Consider the following 19,707-nt stretch of genomic DNA (forward strand, 5'->3'; position numbering starts at 1 on the left):
TGAGGGTGGAGAGGGTGGTAAATACAATAATGCATCCCTGCATGCCTCCTTGGAAGGGGGGTGTTGTAGGACACCATAGGAATACCGCTGATTGATGTGCATATTACCAGCATATAACCGAGAAACAACGTAAGAATAATATTGTGTTATGTTTCTCTTTTATCTTTGCAGAGAGTCGTGTTTTTGACCCGACAGTCTTCAGAGGTACGTCTATAAGTTGTTTTGCATCCTTGAATATATATCTTTAGTCCACTCCCTAACTGGTACAGGTTGCACAAACATATGCAACAAGTATGACTTGTTACCCAGAAGAGCTATATTACAAACTCTCCATGTCTAGAGAGACCAATCTGAAGGCAGAAGGTTGGATGGCATCTTTTTCACCACAGCAACCTTAAAAAGTGTTAATAGCTATTTTGGTCTTTCTGTGCACTGAAGAAAGAAAGGCAGATGGGCACTATCTTAGAATATGAGATCACGTGAGACTGTATGTGTAGCGGCTTGAAGGGGTTTCCTAGTTGCTAAAAATATGATCCTCTGGAGACAGTAACATGAGGCATTAGGCACAATTGCCTGCACATTACCACCTGTTACACTAATATGCCACACTTACACCGTAGTAAAAATGGTCTCTGATGTTAGCAAAGACCTATTTGTAGGTTTGGCCGGTGACAGCCGGTACAGCTAAGCGCGGTAAGGAGGGGCGGGACATGGTGGGGGCGGGGGGAGTCAACGGAATAGATAATATTTATTTATTTAAATATACTTATTCTGTCATCTGTCGACTCATGCCCAACCCACCACCTCACCAGGCTTACCTGGGCTGGCTGCCGCTGGGTTTGTCCTGAAGTTTAACATGCATCTAACACACGCGTTAATGGCCTTTGTTCAGGGGGACCACCCGCTTCACGGGTAAGCACTCAGGTGCAGTTGGTGGCAAATCTCATTGGAGGGGGCAAAAAATATACCATATACACATAAAAACACACATACTAATATACATAATAAAATACACATTATTATGTATATACACATTGAAAAAATCACTTACCTTACACTGCCAATTGATGTCCTGAAGCACGTCCTCCAAGCACAAACCCCACAGCCAACTCTCTCATCCAGTCAAGACTCTACTTGATTGCCTGGAGCAGGCAGGCGTAATGCTGCAAAAGGCATTGTATGACTGTGCCTGCTTTCCAAACCATATGTCCAAGTAAACTAGTTGGAGATGTTTGAATCGGGCATGTTGGTTTGGCTGTAGCAATGTAGCCGGCCAAACCAACCTGTGCACTTCAAACTTACCTGGCCACTCCTAACTACTGCAAATAATTGGCAGCAGTGATGCACTGGCTCTGCCCTGCTGTCGTAGTCCATGTGCTGGCAGAAAGTGTCAAAAAGTACATTTGGAATAAAATCATTTTATTACCATTTTCATTTTGACACTTTCTGCCCAGCATTGTGGGGGTGCGAAGTTATTCTGCTCCCACAAAGGAAACACCACTGCACTTTCTTCAACTGAGATTGCTGCCCTTCTCATCCCACTGCACGAGTACAAAAGCGCAGTTTGGTGGGACTGGAGCTACTGCACTAGCTGAACCATTGAGACCTAGACCTCTGCTCACACTGCACATGTGTGGCCATCTGGGCCTGGTGCCCCTGCACCTGCTGAATCATTGCTAGGTGTGCCTCTGCTCACTCTGCACCAGTATAGGCGTGGCATCGCCAGTCTGGCCTGGTGCCACTGCACCAGCTGAACCATTGGTAGGTATGGCTCTGCTCACTCTGCCTTCCCCCTCGAGATTGGTTCCATCTGGCCAGCGTGCTTGGGCCCTCCCCTTGCCCCCAAGCCTGAAATAAAGAGTTTGGGCTTTTGGTAGGCGATGCGCTCAGCTTTGAAACTCAAGCAAGGGAAGCTGTTGCTTCCTGCTTTGGCATCTTAAAACTGTTGCCTAAAATGTTTGCCTCTGCTTCCCCTTTTAGCAAGAAAGGTTGAAGTCCAGGCACTTGTTTCATCCTGCCTGGATTAAGGCAACGCCCTCTACCTCGGTGCTCCTGTTGCGGTGTTGAAGAAACTTCAAACAATGCGAAATCGCGCCGCGCGGATTCTTGAAGGTGTCCCCAGCCGCCAGTCCGCTAAATCTGCCCTTAGGTCTTTACATAGGCTTCCTACTCAGGAAAGGGCTAGTTTCAAAACCCTTCACCGAGGGACCTGATATTATTGCTTCATTCGTCCCACCCTATCAATCCATCAAATGAGCTCCACTTGGCGTCAGTTCCTAGAATTAGGAGGTCCCGAAGCGGCAGCCGACGCTTTTCCTGTAACGCTGCAGGAATTCCTAGCCGCGGCAGCTGCACAAAGAGCCAGACCATTCTGTCTTTCGTAAGAAGTTAAAGACCTGGGGGCAGATTTATGAGGCTCTTGCGCCTCCTTGCGCCGCAATTGCGTCACGTAATGTGACGCAACGGCGGCGCAAACAATGCGCCCTATTTACAACGTGACGCATAAGGAGGCGTTCCTGCGCAGGGGGGGGGGTCCCTGCGCAGGAACGCCTCCTAAAAGCGGCTGAGTGAAATCTATGAGATTTCACTCAGTCACTTTCTACGTCAATTCCTGCAGGCGTAAGGGTGACGCACCATACACTGAAGTGGTGGCCCCTGTGCATTGCAGGAGTCCTGCAATGCGCCGCCCGTGCGCTGAGAGATGCGTCACGCATCTTCACTGCCTTGCACCATGGTGTGCCGCATTGTAAATGCGGCGCACCATGGGTGGCGGAGCAGTGGCGCACTGTGGCGCACATTAACTGGCGCATCCCCAGGGATGCGCCAGGTAACATAAATCTGCCCCCTGGCATTTTCCAAACTGATTGCTACAGTAGCACTGGTTCTACCGTAGCGCTGGGATGCCTCTGGGTAACCATGCGCTTTATAAATGCTATTTCATTTCATTTCAATTCATTTCATTGCTAGGTACGGCTCACATGACACTGCGCTAATGTGGACGCGGCATCACCAGTAGGTCCTGGTGCCACTGCACCCACTACACCCACTGAATCATTGCAAGATATGTGTCTGCTCACACTGCACTGGCACAGGCGTGGCATCACCAGCCGTGCCCTGTGCCGCTGCACCTGCTGAACCATTGGTAAATATGTGTCTGCTCACTCTGCACTAGTACAAGCGCTCCTTTGCGATATTTATCGCCGGCCCTTGATAATGTGCCACTATTATTAGTTGTTAATAGGGACTAATTTACAAGGCTGTTGCGCCACTGGTGCGTTACTTTGCCCCATATTAAAAGTGATGCATCGATGGTGCCAGGGGCTTGCAAATCAGCCCCTTTTTTAAAATATATTTTTCTCTACCTGCAAATTCTGCGCATTCTTAGAAGTGTTGACAAGTTTTGTGAGTGGCCTGATGCTGTTTTCTGTCTCCGCAGCGCCCCTGTCGGTGGATCCGACGGCTGCAGACGCGACCCTCCTCATCAGCAGTGATGGGAAGGAACTCCGCAACCTTGCAATTTACCGCTGTGTCCCGGGGTCCACAGGGGTCCTCTTTGGGAGGTGGTACTGGGAGGTGAACATCGAAAGGGTACCGAGTAAGGAGGAATCGAAGTCCAACCAGTGGAAGCTGGGGGTCGCCACCGAGTCAGTAAAAGGAAAGGTCCAGGCCCTGACTCCCAACAATGGCTACTGGCTCCTGAGCCAAGGATATTCAAGTCATACTGTTATAGATGAAACAAACAAAGAGCATATCTTTGGAGGGAAGCTTTACAAAGTGGGGATCTTCGTGGACTACGAGGAGGGGCTGGTGTCTTTCTACGACGCCGACACACAGAAGCACATCTACACCTTCACCGCCGCCTTCAAAGAGAAAATATATCCGCACATCTGCCTTGGGTGGAGAAGAAGAGCTTATATGTAAAGTAAAGTCCACATTTGTAAAGCGCACAATCACCCGTAAGGGTCTCTAGGCGCTGGGGGGCCGTCGGGAAGATTAAGCGAGCTATTGCCCAGAGTCACATGGTGCTGGGCTCACCTGCCGCCGGACCCGGGGATCGAACCGTGGTCCCCAGATTACAGCGTCAGTCGCCCTGGCCGCGGCGCCACACCTCTCCTCTTACTATATGTAGTAATCACACAAAGGCAAAAAATGCATGTCTGATCAATTGTTCTCTTTTCATAAGATTTCTGAAATCACGATAAAGTCAAAATACTTAAAGCGACACAAAAGGACAATTATATTCAATAAAAAACAAAACAGCTTCATTTAAAAGCAAGTTGAACAAATGTTTCTGTGCATCTTTCTGAAACCAAGAGTGATCGGATTTCAACAGGACATCTCACTGAGAGAGAATGATAACAAGCATTTACAATGCAATGGCTCGGCATTGTTAAAGTTAGAGCTATTGGCATTGCTCATGACATTATTTTTATTTTTATTTTTGTTTTTAAAACAGAAATAAATGGAATTGTCATTTACAATGCCAATAGCAGGGCAGGAGAGCAAGGACAACCAACAAGGGGGCGGGGCAGGAGAGCAAGGACAACCAACAAGGGGGCGGGGGCAGGAGAGAAAGCACAACCAACGATGGGCGGGGGCAAGAGAGCAAGCACACAAGCAACGAGGGGGGGGCAGGAGAGCAATCACAACCAACGAGGGTGGGCAGGACAGTAAACACAACCAACGAGGGGGCAGGACAGCAAGCACGGAGTGGCAGGACAGAAAACACAAGCAACGACGGAGAAGGAAAGCAAGCACAAGCAACCGGGGAGTAGGACAGCAAGCACGAGGTGGCAGGACAGCAAGCACGAGCAACGAGGGGGCAGGAGAGCAAGCACAAGAAATGAGGGGTCAGTACAGCAAGCACAAGCAATGAGGGGGGGGAAGAGGAGCAAGCACAAGCAACAAGGGAGCAGGACAGCAAGCACAAGCAACGATGGGGGCAGGAGAGCAAGCACTAGCAACGAGGGTTCAGGACAGCAAGCACAAGCAATGAGGGGGCAGGACAGCAAGCACAAGCAATGAGGGGGCAGGACAGCAAGCACAAGCAACGAGGGGGCAGGAGAGCAAGCACAAGCAATGAGGGGGACAGGAGAGCAAGCACAAGCAATGAGGGGGGCTGGACAGCAAACACAAGCAACGAGGGGGCAGGACAGCAAGCATGAGGTGACAGGAGAGCAAGCACAAGCAACGAGGGGGGCAGGAGAGCAAGCACAACAAGCGAGGGGGGGCAGGAGAGCAAGCAAAACCAGCGAGGGGGTGGTAGGAGAGCAAGCACAACCAGCGAGGGAGGGCAGGAGAGCAAGCACAACCAATGAGGGGGGCAGGAGAGCAAGCACAGCTAGCAAGGAGGGGCAGGAGAGCAAGCACAACAAACTAGGGGCGGGGGCAAGAGAGCAAGCACAACCAACGAGGGAGGGCAGGAGAGCAAGCATAACCAACGAGGGTGGGGCAGGAGAGCAATCACAACCGACGAGGGTGGGCAGGACAGCAAACACAACCAACGAGGGGGCAGGACAGCAAGCACAGAGTGGCAGGACAGCAAGCACAAGCAATGAGGGGGCAGGACAGCAAGCACAAGCAACAAGGGAGCAGGAAGGCAAGCACAAGCAACCGGGGAGTAGGACAGCAAGCATGAGGTGGCAGGACAGCAAGCACAAGCAATGAGGGGGCAGGACAGCAAGCACCAGCAACGAGGGGGGCAGGTGAGCAAGCACAAGCAACAAGGGGGTAGGGGCAGGAGAGCAAGCACAAGCAACGAGGGGGCAGGACAGCAAGCACAAGCAACGAGGGGGCAGGACAGCAAGCACAAGCAATGAGGGGGGCAGAACAGCAAGCTCATGCAACGAGGGGGCAGGGGCAGGAGAGCAAGCACAAGCAACGAGGGGGCAGGACAGCAAGCACGAGCAACGAGGGGGGCAGGAAAGCAAGCACAAGCAACAAGGGGGTAGGGGCAGGAGAGCAAGCACAAGCAACGAGGGGGCAGGACAGCAAGCACAAGCAACGAGGGGGCAGGACAGCAAGCCCAAGCAACGAGGGGGGCAGAACAGCAAGCTCATGCAACGAGGGGGCAGGGGCCGGAGAGCAAGCACAAGCAACGAGGGGGCAGGACAGCAAGCACAAGCAACAAGGGGGCAAGACAGCAAGCAGAAGCAACGAGGGGGGGCAGGAGAGCAAGCACAAGCAATGAGGGGGCAGGACAGCAAGCACAAGCAACGATGGGGCAAGACAGCAAGCAGAAGCAACGAGGGGGCAGGACAGCGAGCACAAGCAACAAGGGGGCAGGACAGCAAACACGAGGTGGCAGGACAGCAAGCACAAGCAACGAGGGGGCAGGAGAGCAATCACAAGCAACGAGGGGGCAGGAGAGCAAGCACAAGGAATGAGGGGGCAGTACAGCAAGCACAAGCAATGAGGGGGGCAGGAGAGCAAGCACAACCAACGAGGGGGCAGGGGCAGGAGAGCAAGGACAACCAACGAGGGGGCAGGAGAGCAAGCACAATGAATGAGGGGGCAGTACAGCAAGCACAAGCAATGAGGGGGGCAGGAGAGCAAGCACAACCAACGAGGGGGCAGGACAGCAAGCACAAGAAATGAGGGGGCAGGACAGCAAGCACGAGGTGGCAGGACAGCAAGCACTAGAAATGAGGGGGCAGTACAGCAAGCACAAGAAATGAGGGGGGCAGGAGAGCAAGCACAAGCAACGAGGGGGCAGGAGAGCAAGCACAAGAAATGAGGGGGCAGTACAGCAAGCACAAGCAATGAGGGGGGCAGGAGAGCAAGCACAACCAATGAGGGGGCAGGGGCAGGAGAGCAAGGACAACCAACGAGGGGGGGCAGGAGAGCAAGCACAACCAATGAGGGGGCGGGGGCAGGAGAGCAAGCACAACCAACGAGGGGGGGCAGGAGAGCAAGGACAACCAACGAGGGGGGGGCGGAGAGCAAGCACAACCAACGAGGAGGGGCAGGAGAGCAGGCACAAGCAACGAGGGGGGCAAGAGAGCAAGCACAACCAACGAGGGTGGGCAGGAGAGCAAGCACAACCAACGAGGGGGGGCAGGAGAACAAGCACAAGCAATGAGGGGGCAGGGGCAGGAGAGCAAGCATAAGCAACAGGGGGTAGGACGGCAAGCACAAGCAACGAGAGGGCCGGGCAGCAAGCATGAGGTGGCAGGAGAGCTAGCACAAGCAACGAGTGGGGGCAGGAGAGCAAGCACAACAAGCGAGGGGGGGCAGGAGAGCAAGAACAACCAGTGAGTGGGGGCAGGAGAGTAAGCACAACCAGTGAGGGGGGGGCAGGAGAGCAAGCACAACCAGCGAGGGGGGGCAGGGGAGCAAGCACAAGCAGCGAGGGGGGGGCAGGAGATCAAGCACAACCAACTAGGGGGGTCAGGAGAGCAAGCACAACCAGCAAGGAGGGACATGAGAGCAAGCACAACCAACGATGGGTTTGGGGCAAAAGAGCAAGCACAACCAACGAGGGGGGGGCAGGAGAGCAAGCATAACCAACGAGGGGGGGCAGGAGAGCAATCACAACCAACGAGGGTGGGCAGGACAGCAAACACAACCAACGAGGGGGCAGGACAGCAGGCACGGAGTGGCAGGACAGCAAGCACAAGCAACGAGGGAGCAGGAAAGCAAGCACAAGCAACCGGGGAGTAGGACAGCAAGCACGAGGTGGCAGGACAGCAAGCACAAGCAACGAGGGGGCAGGACAGCAAGCACGAGCAATGAGGGTACAGGGGCAGGAGAGCAAGCACAAGCAACGAGGGGGCAGGACAGCAAGCACAAGCAACTAGGGGGCAGACAGCAAGCATGACGTGGCAGGAGAGCTAGCACAAGCAACGAGTGGGGGCAGGAGAGCAAGCACAACAAGCGAGGGGGGCAGGAGAGCAAGCACAACCAGTGAGTGGGGGCAAGAGAGCAAGCACAACCAGTGAGGGGGGGCAGGAGAGCAAGCACAACCAGCGAGGGGGGCAGGGGAGCAAGCACAACCAACGATGGGCGGGGGCAAGAGAGCAAGCACAACCAACGAGGGGGGGGCAGGAGAGCAAGCATAACCAACGAGGGGGGGCAGGAGAGCAAACACAACCAACGAGGGGACAGGACAGCAAGCACGGAGTGGCAGGACAGCAAGCACAAGCAACGAGGGAGCAGGAAAGCAAGCACAAGCAACCGGGGAGTAGGACAGCAAGCACGAGGTGGAGGGGCAGCAAGCACAAGCAACGAGGGGGCAGGACAGCAAGCACAAGCAACGAGGGGGGACAGAACAGCAAGCACAAGCAACGAGGGGAGGCAGGAGAGCAAGCACAAGCAACGAAGGGGCAGGACAGCAAGCACGAGGTGGCAGGACAGCAAGCACAAGCAACGAGGGGGCAGGAGAGCAAGCTCAAGCAACGAGGGGGCAGGAGAGCAAGCACAAGAAATGAGGGGTCAGTACAGCAAGCACAAGCAATGAGGGGGGCAGGAGAGCAAGCACAACCAACGAGGGGCGGGGGCAGGAGAGCAAGAACAACCAACGAGGGGGGCAGGAGAGCACGCACAACCAATGAGGGGGCGGGGGCAGGAGAGCAAGCATAACCAATGGGGGGGCAGGAGAGCAAGGACAACCAACGAGGGGGGGCAGGAGAGCAAGCACAACCAACGAGGGGGGCAGGAGAGCAAGCACAACCAACGAGGGGGGGCAGGAGAGCAAGCACAACCAACGAGGGTGGGCAGGAGAGCAAGCACAACCAATGAGGGGGGGCAGGAGAACAAGCACAAGCAACGAGGGGGCAGGACAGCAAGCACGAGCAACGAGGGGGCAGGACAGCAAGCACAAGCAACGAAGGGGCAGGACAGCAAGCAGGAGGTGGCAGGACAGCAAGCACAAGCAACGAGGGGGCAGGAGAGCAAGCACAAGCAACGAGGGGGCAGGAGAGCAAGCACAAGAAATGAGGGGGCAGTACAGCAAGCACAAGCAACGAGGGGGGGTAGGAAAGCAAGCACAAGCAACCGGGGAGTAGGACAGCAAGCACGAGGTGGCAGGACAGCAAGCACAAGCAACGAGGGGGCAGGACAGCAAGCACGAGCAATGAGGGGGCAGGGGCAGGAGAGCAAGCACAAGCAACGAGGGGGCAGGACAGCAAGCACAAGCCACGAGGGGGCAGCACAGCAAGCATGAGGTGGCAGGAGAGCTAGCACAAGCAACGAGTGGGGGCAGGAGAGAAAGCACAACAAGCGAGGGGGGCAGGAGAGCAAGCATACCCAGTGAGTGGAGGCAGGAGAGCAAGCACAACCAGCGAGGGGGGCAGGAGAGCAAGCATAACCAGCGAGGGGGGGCAGGGGAGCAAGCACAACCAGCGAGGGGGGGGCAGGAGATCAAGCACAACCAACGAGGGGGGGCAGGAGAGCAAGCACAACCAGCAAGGAGGGGCATGAGAGCAAGCACAACCAACGATGGGCGGGGGCAAGAGAGCAAGCACAACCAACGAGGGGGGGGCAGGAGAGCAAGCATAACCAACGAGGGGGGGCAGGAGAGCAAACACAACCAACGAGGGGGCAGGACAGCAAGCACGGAGTGGCAGGACAGCAAGCACAAGCAACGAGGGAGCAGGAAAGCAAGCACAAGCAACCGGGGAGTAGGAGAGCAAGCACGAGGTGGCAGGACAGCAAGCACAAGCAACGAGGGGGCAGGACAGCAAGCACAAGCAACGAGGGGGGACAGAACAGCAAGCACAAGCAACGAGGGGGGGCAGGAGAGCAAGCACAAGCAACGAGGGGGTAGGGGCAGGAGAGCAAGCACAAGCAATGAGGGGGCAGGACAGCAATCACAAGCAATGAGGGGGCAGGACAGCAAGCACAAGCAATGAGGGGGGCAGAACAGCAAGCACAAGCAACGAGGGGGCAGGGGCAGGAGAGCAAGCACAAGCAACGAGGGGGCAGGACAGCAAGCACAAGCAACGAGGGGGCAGGACAGCAAGCACAAGCAACGAGGGGGGCAGGAGAGCAAGCACACGCACCGAGGGGGGCGGGACAGCAAGCACAAGCAACGAGGGGGCAGGACAGCAAGCACAAGCACCGAGGGGACAAGACAGCAAGCACAAGCAACGAGTGGGCAATACAGCAAGCACAAGCAATGAGGTAGCAAGACAGCAAGCACAAGCAACGAGGGCGGGCAGGACAGCAAGCACCAGGTGGCAGGACAGCAAGCACAAGCAACGAGAGAGGGGCTGGAGAGCAAGCACAACCAGCGAGGGGGGGCAGGAGAGCAAGCACAAGCAATGAGGGGGCAGGACAGCAAGCACGAGCAACGAAGGGGCAGGACAGCAAGCACAAGCAACGATGGGGCAGGACAGCAAGCACGAGCAACGAGGGGGCAAGACAGCAAGCAGATGCAACAAGGGGGCAGTACAGCAAGCACAAGCAACGAAGGGGCAGGACAGCAAGCACGAGGTGGCAGGACAGCAAGCACAAGCAACGAGGGGGCAGGAGAGCAAGCTCAAGCAACGAGGGAGCAGGAGAACAAGCACAAGAAATGAGGGGTCAGTACAGCAAGCACAAGCAATGAGGGGGGTAGGAGAGCAAGCACAACCAACGAGGGGGCGGTGGCAGGAGAGCAAGGACAACCAACGAGGGGGGCAGGAGAGCAAGCACAACCAACGAGGGGGCGGGGGCAGAAGAGCAAGCACAACCAATGGGGGGGCAGGAGAGCAAGGACAACCAACGAGGGGGGGCAGGAGAGCAAGCACAACCAACGAGGGGGGCAGGAGAGCAAGCACAACCAACGAGGGGGGGCAGGAGAGCAAGCACAACAAACGAGGGTGGGCAGGAGAGCAAGCACAACCAATGAGGGGGGGCAGGAGAACAAGCACAAGCAACGAGAGGGCAGGACAGCAAGCACGAGCAACGAGGGGGCAGGACAGCAAGCACAAGCAACGAAGGGGCAGGACAGCAAGCAGAAGCAACGAAGGGGCAGGACAGCAAGCACGAGCAACGAGGGGGCAAGACAGCAAGCACAAGCAACGAGGAGGGGCAGGAGAGCAAGCACAAGTAACGAGGGGGCAGGACAGAAAGCACAAGCAACGAGGGGGCAAGACAGCAAGCACAAGCAACGAAGGGGCAGGACAGCAAGCACAAGCAACGATGGGGCAGGACAGCAAGCACGAGCAACGAGGGGGCAAGACAGCAAGCAGATGCAACAAGGGGGCAGTACAGCAAGCACAAGCAACGAAGGGGCAGGACAGCAAGCACGAGGTGGCAGGACAGCAAGCACAAGCAACGAGGGGGCAGGAGAGCAAGCTCAAGCAACGAGGGAGCAGGAGAACAAGCACAAGAAATGAGGGGTCAGTACAGCAAGCACAAGCAATGAGGGGGGTAGGAGAGCAAGCACAACCAACGAGGGGGCGGTGGCAGGAGAGCAAGGACAACCAACGAGGGGGGCAGGAGAGCAAGCACAACCAACGAGGGGGCGGGGGCAGAAGAGCAAGCACAACCAATGGGGGGGCAGGAGAGCAAGGACAACCAACGAGGGGGGGCAGGAGAGCAAGCACAACCAACGAGGGGGGCAGGAGAGCAAGCACAACCAACGAGGGGGGGCAGGAGAGCAAGCACAACAAACGAGGGTGGGCAGGAGAGCAAGCACAACCAATGAGGGGGGGCAGGAGAACAAGCACAAGCAACGGGGGGGCAGGACAGCAAGCACGAGCAACGAGGGGGCAGGACAGCAAGCACAAGCAACGAAGGGGCAGGACAGCAAGCACAAGCAACGAAGGGGCAGGAGAGCAAGCACGAGCAACGAGGGGGCAAGACAGCAAGCACAAGCAACGAGGAGGGGCAGGAGAGCAAGCACAAGTAACGAGGGGGCAGGACAGAAAGCACAAGCAACGAGGGGGCAAGACAGCAAGCACAAGCAACGAGGAGGCAGGACAGCAAGCACAAGCAACGAGGGGGCAGGACAGCAAGCACGAGGTGGCAGGACAGCAAGCACAAGCAACGAGGGGGCAGGAGAGCAAGCACAAGAAACAAGGGGGCAGGAGAGCAAGCACAAGAAATGAGGGGGCAGTGAAGCAAGCACAAGCAATGAGGGGGGGCAGGAGAGCAGACACAACCAATGAGGGGGTGGGGGCAGGAGAGCAAGGACAACCAACGAGGGTGGGGCAGGAGAGCAAGCACAACCAACGAGGGGGCGGGGGCTGGAGAGCAAGCACAACCAACGAGGGGGGGGCAGGAGAGCAAGGACAACCAACGAGGGGGGGCAGGAGAGCAAGCACAACCAACGAGGGGGGGCAGGAGAGCGGGCACAACCAACGAGGGGGGGCAAGAGAGCAAGCACAACCAATGAGGATGGGCAGGAGAGCAAGCACAACCAACGAGGGGGGCAGGAGAACAAGCACAAGCAACGAGGGGGCAGGGGCAGGAGAGCAAGCACAAGCAACAAGGGGGCAGGACAGCAAGCACAAGCAACGAGGGGGCAGGACAGCAAGCACAAGCAATGAGGGGGGCAGGAGAGCAAGCACAAGCAACAAGGGAGCAGGACAGCAAGCACAAGCAACGATGGGGGGCAGGAGAGCAAGCACAACCAATGGGGGGGGGGCAGGAGAGCAAGGACAACCAACGAGGGGGGCAGAAGAGCAAGCAAAACCAACGAGGGGGCAGGAGAGCAAGCACAACCAATGAGGGGGTGCAGGAGAGCAAGCACAACCAACGAGGGTGGGCAGGTGAGCAAGCACAACCAATGAGGGGGGGCAGGAGAACAAGCACAAGCAACGAGGGGGCAGGACAGCAAGCACGAGCAACGAGGGGGCAGGACAGCAAGCACAAGCAACAAAGGGGCAGGACAGCAAGCACAAGCAACGAAGGGGCAGGACAGCAAGCACGAGCAACGAGGGGGCAAGACAGCAAGCACAAGCAACGAGGTGGGGCAGGAGAGCAAGCACAAGTAATGAGGGGGCAGGACAGAAAGCTCAAGGAACGAGGGGGCAAGACAGCAAGCACAAGCAACGAGGAGGCAGGACAGCAAGCACAAGCAACGAGGGGGCAGGATAGCAAGCACGAGGTGGCAGGACAGCAACCACAAGCAACGAGGGGGCAGGAGAGCAAGCACAAGCAACGTGGGGGCAGGAGAGCAAGCACAAGAAATGAGGGGGCAGTACAGCAAGTACAAGCAATGAGGGGGGGCAGGAGAGCAAGCACAACCAATGAGGGGGCGGGGGCAGGAGAGCAAGGACAACCAACGAGGGGGGGGCAGGAGAGCAAGCACAACCAACGAGGGGGCGGGGGCTGGAGAGCAAGCACAACCAACGAGGGGGAGCAGGAGAGCAAGGACAACCAACGAGGGGGGGCAGGAGAGCAAGCACAACCAACGAGGGGGGGCAAGTGAGCGGGCACAACCAACGAGGGGGGGCAAGAGAGCAAGCACAACCAATGAGGGCGGGCAGGAGAGCAAGCACAACCAACGAGGGGGGGCAGGAGAACAAGCACAAGCAACGAGGGGGCAGGGGCAGGAGAGCAAGCACAAGCAACAAGGGGGCAGGACAGCAAGCACAAGCAACGAGGGGGCAGGACAGCAAGCACAAGCAATGAGGGGGGCAGGAGAGCAAGCACAAGCAACAAGGGAGCAGGACAGCAAGCACAAGCAACGATGGGGGGCAGGAGAGCAAGCACAACCAATGGGGGGGGCAGGAGAGCAAGGACAACCAACGAGGGGGGCAGGAGAGCAAGCACAACCAACGAGGGGGCAGGAGAGCAAGCACAACCAACGAGGGGGGCAGGAGAGCAAGCACAACCAACGAGGGTGGGCAGGAGAGCAAGCACAACCAATGAGGGGGGGCAGGAGAACAAGGACAAGCAACGAGGGGGTAGGATAGCAAGCACGAGCAACGAGGGGGCAGGACAGCAAGCACAAGCAACGAAGGGGCAGGACAGCAAGCACGAGCAACAAGGGGGCAAGACAGCAAGCACAAGCAACGAGGTGGGGCAGGAGAGCAAGCACAAGTAATGAGGGGGCAGGACAGAAAGCACAAAGAACGAGGGGGCAAGACAGCAAGCACAAGCAACGAGGAGGCAGGACAGCAAGCACAAGCAACGAGGGGGCAGCATAGCAAGCACGAGGTGGCAGGACAGCAACCACAAGCAACGAGGGTGCAGGAGAGCAAGCACAAGCAACGTGGGGGCAGGAGAGCAAGCACAAGAAATGAGGGGGCAGTACAGAAAGCACAAGCAATGAGGGGGGGCAGGAGAGCAAGCACAACCAATGAGGGGGCGGGGGCAGGAGAGCAAGGACAACCAACGAGGGGGGGGCAGGAGAGCAAGCACAACCAACGAGGGGGCGGGGGCTGGAGAGCAAGCACAACCAACGAGGGGGAGCAGGAGAGCAAGGACAACCAATGAGGGGGGCAGGAGAGCAAGCACAACCAACGAGGGGGGGCAAGGGAGCGGGCACAACCAACGAGGGGGGGCAAGAGAGCAAGCACAACCAATGAGGGTGGGCAGGAGAGCAAGCACAACCAACGAGGGGGGCAGGAGAACAAGTACAAGCAACGAGGGGGCAGGGGCAGGAGAGCAAGCACAAGCAACAAGGGGGCAGGACAGCAAGCACAAGCAACGAGGGGGCAGGACAGCAAGCACAAGCAATGAGGGGGGGCAGGAGAGCAAGCACAAGCAACAAGGGAGCAGGAAAACAAGCACAAGCAACGATGGGGGCAGGAGAGCAAGCACTAGCAACGAGGGGTCAGGACAGCAAGCACAAGCAACAAGGGGGCAGGACAGCAAGCACAAGCAATGAGGGGGCAAGACAGCAAGCACAAGCAACGAGGGGGCAAGAGAGCAAGCACAAGCAATGAGGGGGGCAGGAGAGCAAGCACAAGCAATGAGGGGGGCTGGACAGCAAGCACAAGCAACGAGGGGGCAGGACAGCAAGCATGAGGTGGCAGGGGAGCAAGCACAAGCAACGAGGGGGGGCAGGAGAGCAAGCACAACAAGCGAGGGGGGGCAAGAGAGCAAGCAAAACCAGTGAGGGGGTGGCAGGAGAGCAAGCACAACCAGCGAGGGAGGGCAGGAGAGCAAGCACAACCAATGAGGGGGCAGGAGAGCAAGCACAACTAGCAAGGAGGGGCAGGAGAGCAAGCACAACAAACTAGGGGCGGGGGCAAGAGAGCAAGCACAACCAACGAGGGAGGGCAGGAGAGCAAGCATAACCAACGAGGGGGGCAGGAGAGCAATCACAACCAACGAGGGTGGGCAGGACAGCAAACACAACCAACGAGGGGGGGCAGGAGAGCAAGCACAACCAACGAGGGGGGGCAGGAGAGCAAGCAGGAGAGCCAGCACAGCCAACGAGGGTGGGCAGAACAGCAAACACAACCAACAAGGGGGCAGGACAGCAAGCACGGAGTGGCAGGACAGCAAGCACAAGCAACAATGGAGCAGGAAGGCAAGCACAAGCAACCGGGGAGTAGGACAGCAAGCACGAGGTGGCAGGACAGCAAACACAAGCAACGAGGGGGCAAGACAGCAAGCACGAGCAATGAGGTGGGGCAGAACAGCAAGCACAAGCAACGAGGGGGGGCAGGAGAGCAAGCACAAGCAACAAGGGGGTAGAGGCAGGAGAGCAAGCACAAGCAACGAGGGGGAAGGACAGCAAGCACAAGCAACGAGGGGGCAGGACAGCAAGCACAAGCAACGAGGGGGGCAGAACAGCAAGCTCATGCAACGAGGGGGCAGGGGCAGGAGAGCAAGCACAAGTAACGAGGGGGCAGGACAGCAAGCACAAGCAACAAGGGGGCAGGACAGCAAGCACGAGCAACGAGGGGGGGCAGGAGAGCAAGCACAAGCAATGAGGGGGGAAGAACAGCAAGCACAAGCAACGAGGGGGCAGGGGCAGGAGAGCAAGCACAAACAACGAGGGGGCAGGACAGCAAGCACAAGCAACGAGGGGGGGCAGGAGAGCAAGCACACGCACCGAGGGGGGCAGGACAGCAAGCACAAGCAACGAAGGGCAGGACAGCAAGCACCAGCAACGAGGGGCCAAGACAGCAAGCACAAGCAACGAGGGGGCAGGACAGCAAGCACAAGCAACGAGGGGGCAGGACAGCAAGCATGAGGTGGCAGGGGAGCAAGCACAAGCAACGAGGGGGGGCAGGAGAGCAAGCACAACAAGCGAGGGGGTGGCAGGAGAGCATGCACAACCAGCGAGGGAGGGCAGGAGAGCAAGCACAACCAATGAGGGGGGCAGGAAAGCAAGCACAACTAGCAAGGAGCGGCAGGAGAGCAAGCACAACAAACTAGGGGCGGGGGCAAGAGAGCAAGCACAACCAACGAGGGAGGGCAGGAGAGCAAGCATAACCAACGAGGGGGGGCAGGAGAGCAATCACAACCAACGAGGGTGGGCAGGACAGCAAACACAACCAACGAGGGGGGGCAGGAGAGCAAGCACAACCAACGAGGGGGGGGCAGGAGAGCAAGCAGGAGAGCCAGCACAACCAACGAGGGTGGGCAGGACAGCAAACACAACCAACGAGGGGGCAGGACAGCAAGCACGGAGTGGCAGGACAGCAAGCACAAGCAACAAGGGAGCAGGAAGGCAAGCACAAGCAACTGGGGAGTAGGACAGCAAGCACGAGGTGGCAGGACAGCAAGCACAAGCAACGAGGGGGCAAGACAGCAAGCACGAGCAATGAGGTGGGGCAGAACAGCAAGCACAAGCAACGAGGGGGGGCAGGAGAGCAAGCACAAGCAACAAGGGGGTAGAGGCAGGAGATCAAGCACAAGCAACGAGGGGGAAGGACAGCAAGCACAAGCAACGAGGGGGCAGGACAGCAAGCACAAGCAACGAGGGGGGCAGAACAGCAAGCTCATGCAACGAGGGGGCAGGGGCAGGAGAGCAAGCACAAGCAACGAGGGGGCAGGACAGCAAGCACAAGCAACAAGGGGGCAGGACAGCAAGCACGAGCAACGAGGGGGGGCAGGAGAGCAAGCACAAGCAATGAGGGGGGCAGAACAGCAAGCACAAGCAACGAGGGGGCAGGGGCAGGAGAGCAAGCACAAGCAACGAGGGGGCAGGACAGCAAGCACAAGCAACGAGGGGGCAGGACAGCAAGCACAAGCAACGAGGGGGGGCAGGAGAGCAAGCACACGCACCGAGGGGGGCAGTACAGCAAGCACAAGCAACGAGGGGGCAGGACAGCAAGCACAAGCAACAAGGGGCCAAGACAGCAAGCACAAGCAACGAGTGGGCAATACAGCAAGCACAAGCAACGAGGTAGCAAGACAGCAAGCACAAGCAACGAGGGGGCAGGACAGCCAGCACGAGGTGGCAGGACAGCAAGCACAAGCAACGAGAGGGGGGCTGGAGAGCAAGGACAACCAGCGAGAGGGGGCAAGACAGCAAGCACGAGCAACGAAGGGGCAGGACAGCAAGCACAAGCAACGATCGGGCAGGACAGCAAGCACGAGCAACGAGGGGGCAAGACAGCAAGCAGATGCAACAAGGGGGCAGGACAGCAAGCACAAGTAACGAAGGGGCAGAACAGCAAGCCCGAGGTGGCAGGACAGCAAGCACAAGCAACGAGGTAGGGCAGGAGAGCAAGCATAACCAACGAGGGGGGCAGGAGAGCAATCACAACAAACGAGGGTGGGCAGGACAGCAAACACAACCAACGAGGGGGCAGGACAGCAAGCACGGAGTGACAGGACAGCAAGCACAAGCAACAAGGGAGCAGGAAGGCAAGCACAAGCAACCGGGGAGTAGGACAGCAAGCACGAGGTGGCAGGACAGCAAGCACAAGCAATGAGGGGGGGCAGAACAGCAAGCACAAGCAACGAGGGGGGGCACGAGAGCAAGCACAAGCAACAAGGGGGTAGAGGCAGGAGAGCAAGCACAAGCAACGAGGGGGCAGGACAGAAAGCACAAGCAACGAGGGGGCAGGACAGCAAGCACAAGCAACGAGGGGGGCAGAACAGCAAGCTCATGCAACGAGGGGGCAGGGGCAGGAGAGCAAGCACAAGCAACGAGGGGGCAGGACAGCAAGCACAAGCAACAAGGGGGCAGGACAGCAAGCACGAGCAATGAGGGGGGGCAGGAGAGCAAGCACAAGCAATGAGAGGGGCAGAACAGCAAGCACAAGCAACGAGGGGGCAGGGGCAGGAGAGCAAGCACAAGCAACGAGGGGGCAGGACAGCAAGCACAAGCAACGAGGGGGCAGGACAGCAAGCACAAGCAACGAGGGGGGGCAGGAGAGCAAGCACACGCACCGAGGGGGGCAGGACAGCAAGCACAAGCAACGAGGGGGCAGGACAGCAAGCACAAGCAATGAGGGGCCAAGACAGCAAGCACAAGCAACGAGTGGGCAATACAGTAAGCACAAGCAATGAGGTAGCAAGACAGCAAGCACAAGCAACGAGGGGGCAGGACAGCAAGCACGAGCAACGAAGGGGCAGGACAGCAAGCACAAGCAACGATGGGGCAGGACAGCAAGCACGAGCAACGAGGGGGCAAGACAGCAAGCACATGCAACAAGGGGGCAGGACAGCAAGCACAAGCAACGAAGGGGCAGGACAGCAAGCACAAGCAACGAGGGGGCAGGAGAGCAAGCTCAAGCAACGAGGGGGCAGGAGAGCAAGCACAAGAAATGAGGGGTCAGTACAGCAAGCACTAGCAATGAGGGGGGCAGGAGAGCAAGCACAACCAACGAGGGGGTGGGGGCAGGAGAGCAAGGACAACCAACGAGGGGGGCAGGAGAGCAAGCACAACCAACGAGGGGGCGGGGGCAGGAGAGCAAGCATAACCAATGGGGGGGGCAGGAGAGCAAGGACAACCAACGAGGGGGGGCAGGATAGCAAGCACAACCAACGAGGGGGGCAGGAGAGCAAACACAACCAACGAGGGGGGGCAGGAGAGCAAGCAAACCAACGAGGGTGGGCAGGAGAGCAAGCACAACCAATGAGGGGGGGGCAGGAGAACAAGCACAAGCAACGAGGGGGCAGGACAGCAAGTACGAGCAACGAGGGGGCAGGACAGCAAGCACAAGCAACGAAGGGGCAGGACAGCAAGCACGAGCAACGAGGGGGCAAGACAGCAAGCACAGGCAACGAGGTGGGGCAGGACAGCAAGCACAAGCAACGAGGGGGCAGGACAGCAAGCAGGAGGTGGCAGGACAGCAAGCACAAGCAACGAGGGGGCAGGAGAGCAAGCACAAGCAACGAGGGGGCAGGAGAGCAAGCACAAGTAATGAGGGGCAGTACAGCAAGCACAAGCAATGAGGGGGGGCAGGAGAGCAAGCACAACCAATGATGGGGCGGGGGCAGGAGAGCAAGGACAACCAACGAGGGGGGGCAGGAGAGCAAGCACAACCAACGAGGGGGCGGGGGCTGGAGAGCAAGCACAACCAACGAGGGGGGGCAGGAGAGCAAGGACAACCAACGAGGGGGGGCAGGAAAGCAAACACAACCAACAAGGGGGGGCAGGAGAGTGGGCACAACCAACGAGGGGGGGCAAGAGAGCAAGCACAACCAATGAGGGTGGGCAGGAGAGCAAGCACAACCAATGAGGGGGGGCAGGACAGCAAGCACAAGCAACGAGGGGGCAGGACAGCAAGCACAAGCAATGAGGGGGGCAGGAGAGCAAGCAGAAGCAACAAGGGAGCAGGACAGCAAGCACAAGCAACGATGGGGGGCAGGAGAGCAAGCACTAGCAACGAGGGGTCAGGACAGCAAGCACAAGCAATGAGG

At 57.9% G+C, this 19,707-nt stretch overlaps 1 protein-coding gene across 1 annotated transcript in view; it reads left to right on the forward strand.

Moving 5' to 3' along the window:
* LOC144762176 (CD5 antigen-like) overlaps positions 1-3,921 on the forward strand; it is a 71,494-nt gene extending 67,573 nt beyond the window's left edge. The window contains exons 5-6 of the mRNA XM_078647335.1: positions 172-204; positions 3,437-3,921. Coding sequence (XP_078503461.1) covers positions 172-204; positions 3,437-3,921 — 518 coding nt within the window. The remainder of the gene's footprint in view (positions 1-171; positions 205-3,436) is intronic.
* The last annotated feature ends 15,786 nt before the right edge of the window (positions 3,922-19,707 follow it).

This window comes from Lissotriton helveticus, chromosome 6 (genome assembly GCF_964261635.1).
Source record: "Lissotriton helveticus chromosome 6, aLisHel1.1, whole genome shotgun sequence".
Taxonomy (NCBI): Eukaryota; Metazoa; Chordata; class Amphibia; order Caudata; family Salamandridae; genus Lissotriton; species Lissotriton helveticus.